This window comes from Natrix helvetica (assembly GCF_964273705.1).
Source record: "Natrix helvetica genome assembly, chromosome: 9".
Classification (NCBI taxonomy): Eukaryota; Metazoa; Chordata; class Lepidosauria; order Squamata; family Natricidae; genus Natrix; species Natrix helvetica.
In genome coordinates, this window is record NC_138560.1 from 3,074,413 (window position 1) to 3,081,367 (window position 6,955).

Here is a 6,955-nt window from a genome sequence, read left to right on the forward strand (position 1 = left end):
ATCTGTTGCTCTCCTCCGTGACCAGGCACAACAGTAAGGGGTTCCTGCTCTCCCTTGTTCGTATTGTTGTTGTTGTTGTTATGGTAGGTTGCACAGTCAGGGATGGAGGGAAACAAGAAGGAAGGAAGGGAAACAAGGAGAAGGAAGGAAAGGAAGCCCGTGGTGGCACAGTGGCTATAATGGTGGCTCGGGGTGATTCAGCCTTCCGTCCTTCCGAGGTGGGTCAAATGAGGACCCAGAGACTTGGGGGCGAGAGGCAGAGTCTGTAAACCGCTTAGAGAGGGCAGTTAAAGCACTGAGAAGCGGTATATAAGTCTAAGGCAGTGGTGGCATCCAGCCAGTTCGCACCTATTCGAGAGAACCGGTTGTTAACTTTCTAAGCAGTTTGGAGAACCGGAAGAAATCTCCTTTTGTTTTTCCCCACTTTCCAGGGCTAATCCTGTAAGGAAGGCAGGAAGGAAACATTCTGTTGTTGTTTCTAGCTTAATCTTTATTTTACCCTGCTTACAGAAACCGCCTCTCCAGTTAACCCTTATTCCATTGTCACAGCGAAGGCGAAACGCCCATCGATGTGAGCGACGTTGAGTTGGCCATGCCTACCCAGTCACATGACCACCGAGCCCCACCTACCCAGCTGGTCATTAGGGCAGAGAACCAGTTGTTCAATTATTTGAATCCCACCACTGTTTTAAGGGCTGTTGTGATCTTCTGAGTTATACACGGGTAAATCAATAACTGAGCCTTTAATCCATCTTCTTCCCCCGGTTTCCTTCTAGGAGATGTTGATGGTCCATGACTTCTCCAAGTTCCATGGGTTGAAGCCCCGCATGGTGGATGCCCTGGATGAGCTGCTGACCCTCGACATCGCCAAGCTGATGCCCCTCTTGCGCCAGGAGGAGGTCGAGGTCCCCGAGCAGATTGTCCAAGGGGGAGCCTTTGACGGCACACGCAACGGCCCCTTTGTCGAGGGGGCCACCGAAGGCGCCTACGAGGGCATGGACGACGACGAGTGGGTGGTGACCAAGGACAAGCCCAAGTACGACGAGATCTTCTACAACCTCTCCCCCATGGATGGCAAGCTGAGCGGCACCAAGGCCAAGAACTGGATGGTGACGACGAAGCTGCCCAACTCGGTTCTCGGGAAGATTTGGAAGCTGAGCGACGTCGACCGGGATGGCATGTTGGATGACGAGGAGTTCGCTCTGGCCAGCCACCTCATCGAGGTCAAACTCGAAGGCCACGGTCTGCCCTCTGACCTGCCCCACCATCTTGTTCCCCCTTCCAAGCGCCGGCAGAAGGGCTCGGCTGAGTAAGCGGCTTCCTGAGTTGGCTCACCCCACCCCCACATCCTAACACCGGGCTTGAACTACTTCAGGAGGTGCTGGGCCTTCTCTGATTTTCCTCGAAGCAAACTTCCAGGAATTGAATTCCTTAGGAAGGCCTCACCTAGCAGCCGAGCACAGCATAGGAAATCTGCTTTCTGCTTTCAGGCCAGGCTCCCAGCTCAAACGTCTCCGTCCCTTCTGGTCTTTTCAGCGACTCCTGTCTGCCTCGCAAAGCCTTGATGTCCTCATGCAGAATTAAACCAGTTGAACTCACAATGTCTGCCACCCCAAGTATCTACAGTGTTAAGACTTCTCTTCCCAGGGGGGTCTCTCTTCCCAGAGACCAAACTCAACTTCGTTGGCTTCCTGAACTACCTAGAAAATATGACTTCCTCCATGCATAGTTTGAAACCGTTCCTTTAGGCCACAGTCTAGCCCACATCAGATCCTCCTTAGGTTTTACTTCTCTTAGTAGTCCATGGCCAGATCTGCTGTCAACCTAGGCTCCAGATGGTCTCGACCTTCAAGCTTTCTTTATCTTTGGTCAAGATCTTTCCTCCGTTCCATCTGGCCTTTGACCATCTTTTGTCTACAACTCCCTTAGCTGATTGCTTCTCCCATGACTAGTTCTGGATGGATGGATGGATGGGAGGAAAGGAAGGAAGGAAGGAAGGAAGGATGGATAAACAGGGGAGCAGAGATAGGAGACTGGAAGCAGTCCATCAGAACCACAAACAATGCTGATCCCATGGTTGAAGGTGGATCTGAAATGACCATAGCTCAGTCCTCGAGATGTTTCCCTTCAGAAGCAGAGGGGTAGCAGAGATGAGAGGTGGAACGAGATCCTTCTGGCTTAAAGCAGGGATATTCCATACTCTCCACTCTTTCTTTGGTAGAAGAGACGAATTGTAGAAGACCTTCTTTCTCCAAGCAAGAATAGGCAGTGAGAAGACTTATATACCGCTTCACAGTGCATTACAGCTCTCTCTAAGTGCTTTACAGAGTCAGCCTCTTGCCCACCCACCCCTCTAACAATCTGGGTCATCATTTGACCCACCTCGGAAGAAGGGAAGGCTGAGTCAACCTTGAGCCTGATGAGATTTGAACTGCCAAATTGCAGGCAGCCGGCAGGCAGCCAAAGTAGCCCTGCAGTACCGCACTCTAACCACTGTGGAGATGAAGGAAGACCTGTCTTCAAAATCAGCAGCCGCTTTCAAAGGGAAAGAAAAGCAACAGGAAACGAGAGGAAGTCGGGCAGGAACAAAAGCAGAGTCTTTGTTAGAAGAAAAAAGCAGGAAGGACATGTTCCCCAGGAATTTGGTCCCGGGATCTCCATCCAGTGAGGAAGTCATCATGTGAAGTCTGAACTTCACTTGCAGGATACATCAAGCAGCCGAGAGATTCTGACATATCTCAGTATTGGCTAGAGGCCAATATTTGAGGCTGGGAAAGCTGCAAGCTCTTCATGCCACAAGAGAACAGCTGCCTATCAAATCACATACCAGGGAATCTAGAATTAAATGCAAACAATGTGCAGATATTATTTTTTTTAATGCACGGCAGTGGGAAGCTTGAGTGGCGCAGTGGCCTAGAGGTGGTGCTCTCACCTCACAATCAGGAGGCTGTGAGTTCCATCCTAAGTAGAGTCAGGTTCTCACCATGAGAATATCTCCGCTGAACAAAAACTCCGCATCGGCAACAGGAGCAGCATCCGGCCAGTAAACACTCCGCTCCATTCGGCGGCCCAGACTCCACCCCCGCGAGGGATGATGGGGTTGTTAAAAGAAAGCGACGATAGCCGTGGGAAGCTTGAAAACTGCACAGCCAAAACAAAGAACATGGTGCTGCGTTTGCATCCCTGCTCTTGAACCAAGGGTGGGTTCCTGCCAGTTCTAAGCTCTTCTATAGAAGAGGGTCCACAAATCTACACTGCCGTTTAGAACCGGTTCCAGCTCCCTCCCCCCCGCCCGTCCGCACATCATCAAGATGAAGAGCAAGAGGAAGAATTCTGGTCTTGTAACTTGACAGCTTTAAGACTTGCGTGCTTCAAATGCCAGAGTTTCTGAGCCAACATTTTGGTTGCTAAGCAAGAGCGTTGTTAAGTGAGTTTCACCACATTTTACAAGTTGGTCACACCCACCTGGTCACATGGCTGGCAAGCCACTCCCACCCGGTCACATGCCCAGCATGTCACTCCCACCCAGTCACATGGCCAGCAAGCCACTCCCACCCAGTCACATGGCCAGCAAGCCACTCCCACAAAGCAGGCCACACCTACAGAAGAGGTTCTTAAAAAATTTGAAACCCACCATTGTCTTGAACCCAGGTCAAGCTGGACTTTCCACCCAAGAGCCAGAGCGGCTTTTAACATTCGAAGCCCAAATGAGGTGCATCCAGTTTTGCAAGAACAATGTCCTTCCCGCTCATCTAGAAAAGCCCGAAGCCCTTCTGAAGGACCATGGGTGGTCTGGAAAGGAGCTATCCTTTGGTGCTTGACCCAACTGGAGAGCTCCATTTGGTGTTGAGGATAACTCTTTCCATCTCGACCTCCCGCTGCAACCTCTACAGAACCTTTTCTGGGGACCACCCAGGGGAGTGAATAGGTCACCCTGGGCATTGCCAAGTTGCTTCTTCAGATCTGGGTGAGGACTGTACCGAACGAGGACATCTAGATTCATACTGCTGGCTTCACTCAAAGAACCCAATACTTTAAAAAACCCAAACACCTGGAGAGCTGTGGAGCAAAATAACAAGCCCCTGTGTCTCTTTCTGAAGTTGATGGCCACACCTTGCGATTTCTTGAAGGACCAAGCATTTTGAGGAGTCCCATCTAGGCATGGACCATGTGGTGTAGACAGAAGAACCTTAAATCGTGAATGGATGAGGGTCCAACATTAGACTCTTGAAAAAAGAAATGTGGGATTTTTCACGGCCCCTGGCTTTAGGCTCACCTCTGGTTTTGAGAGGTGGACCGATGATCTCTATATTGTTTGTGGTCCCTTTAAAATCATCCGTTGAGCCATTGGGATCTTTGGCAAGGTGTACAATTCACCTAAGGTAATTAAGGAGGGACGCAGTGGTGGCACAATGGCAAAGATGCGGAGCTCGTCGATCAGAAAGGTTGGCAGTTCGGCAGTTCGAATCCCTAGAGCAGCGTAACAGAGTGAGCTCCCGTGACTTGTCCCAGCTTCTGCCAACCTAGCAGTTCGAAAGCATGTAAAAATGCAAGTAGAAAAATAGGGACCACCTTTGGTGGGAAGGGAACAGTGTTCCGTGCGCCTTCAGCGTTGAGTCATGCTGGCCACATGACCACGGAGACGTCTTCAGACAGCGCTGGCTCTTCGGCTTTGAAACGGAGATGAGCAGAGCCCCCTAGAGTCAGGAACAATTAGCACATATCTTTTTACCTTTACAATTAACCTATTTAGAATTACCGGTAAGACTGAATATAGAGAGAGATTACCCAACACAAGGTTTCTATTTTTTTTAAAAAACAAGGCTAAGGACAAATTAAAAATATCCATAGAAATCTAGAGGCTAGAGGATGTCGAAACCAGATTTAGAAGAAGATCAATTGAGATTTCAGATACCAGTTCAAAATGCTAAATCTTTTTAAGCATCCAGATTTTTTGTGCCACATATTTGTATGCATTTCCTTCACTTCGCATAGCTTTTTCGCTGTTCTCTGATCAAGGGGATTAAAAAAGTAAAAAGGCACGCTTTTAAAAAGACTTAAGAACCGTTTCTCTCCCACGTTGAGGTCTAGCCACTTGCTTTAAGAGAAGTGAAAATGAAGAGGCAACTTGCAAGCTTCATATTAACAGTACACATCAAGCCCACATTAGCTTTCTTAAGCAAATGAGCAGAAACAAAGGTTTAATTCAGCTTCCAGCTGCCCTGATGACGAGGCGGGATCCAAACCTCCCTTTACTCCACGCATACTTTGATATTTTTTTTTAAAAAAACCTTCTTTTTCCCCCTATAGTTAAATCTCACATTTGATCCGCTTCCTTTTCACCGTTCACCCCTCGATTTTTATCATAATGTATTGCTACAGCAAAAAAAGGCATGCATATTATTATTATCATTATTATTTTGTTACCTGTAACACACATTTTTGTTTTAATTTACCGATCTCGCTCGGACGGTGTCCTAGGGATGACCTGAGGCTGTTGGAGAGAATTTTGGGACATTTCTTCCTTGAGCGGAACTTATAAAAAATACAGGGAATAAAAAACGGAACCTGGGTGGGAAATTCAGGAGGTGGCATCTCTTAATTTTTTTTTATTCCTGTAAATTCCCTTAAATCCACTGCACAGTCTCCCGTACGATAACCAGAGATAGTTCCCATTTTCTTCACCGCCAGGGAAATATTCAGCCTCTTGAAGCCAAGAAACTCCCTCCTCCAAGCGTGCAACCAGAACAACGAAGCAAATTTAACATGGAAATACAAGTACAAGCAAGTCCTTGACTTACAGCAGTTCATTTAGTGACCGTTCAAAGTTGCAACGGCGCTGAAAAATGTGTCCACACGAACGACCTTTGCAGATCACGGGAATAAAACTTGGGATGCTTCGCAACTGACTCATATTTACGACCGGTTGCAATGTCCCGGAGTCACAGGATTATCTTTGGCGACCTTCCAACCAGCCAAGTCCACGGGGGATTCGCTTAACAACCGTTACTCATTTATGGATGGCAGTAATTCGCTTAACAACTGAGGCAAGAAAAGTTGCAAAATGGGACCAAAACTCCCTTAACAAATTTCTCACTTAACCACGGAAATGTTGGGCTCAATTGTGGTCGTAAGTCGAGGACTGCCTGTAGTCCTCCACGTACGACTACAATTGGGAGAAGGATTTCCGTGGCGGAGCAAGGCAGCTGTTGAATGAGCCGTAGCCTGATTTTACGACCTTTTCCCCACAATTATGATGCAGTCGTTACGCGAATCTGGCTTCCCCCCCTCCCCCCAATTAATTATGCTTGTTGGAATCCGGCTGGAAGGTCGCCAATGGCCTGGAACGCTACTACTATCCTAAACACTGGTTGCCAAGCACCCAAAGTTTAATCATACGTAGAGATGCCGCAACGGTCGTAAGTGCGAGGACCGGTCATAAGTCACTTTTTCCCCGGGCTGTTGTAACTTTGAATGGTCTCTAAACAGATGTTTATAAGTTGAGGTCCACCTGTTTTCTTTTGTTGTTGTTGGCTGGGTCCTTTTGCTGCCCCCAAAGGGCCAATTTCCCTGTTTTAGAGCAATTTTAGCTGTACATGAACCCCTGGGCGAATCGGCAGTCGTCTCTGCCGGAACCCACCTCTGTTGTAGAGGGCACCTTTCTCTCTTCTAAGGAGGTGTGGGGGGGGGGAGGGGGCAAAATCCAGACCCCCTTCAGAGTCGACCAAACGCACCGGGGTGCTGAAGAAGGAGAGGGCAGTTCCTCTCCGGGAGCTGCGGAGGCTTCATCCCATTGCTGTGGGGCAGGAATGGGGATGATCAAACTATCTGGCTGAACCACCTTTGGCTGAGAGTCCGAATAGAGTCGAGGCCTCGTGACCACCTCTTACAATACGTCTCTTGTTATTGTAACTATCCTCCCGTGGGAATAAATAATCGTATTTACCGATCTAAA

The 6,955-nt window shown here is 48.4% G+C and overlaps 1 protein-coding gene across 1 annotated transcript in view; it reads left to right on the forward strand.

The window, feature by feature from the left end:
• The window catches only part of EHD2 (EH domain containing 2), a 33,211-nt gene extending 26,256 nt beyond the window's left edge, over positions 1–6,955 (forward strand). The window contains exon 5 of the mRNA XM_081962555.1: positions 777–6,955. Coding sequence (XP_081818681.1) covers positions 777–1,313 — 537 coding nt within the window. The 3' untranslated portion in view covers positions 1,314–6,955. The remainder of the gene's footprint in view (positions 1–776) is intronic.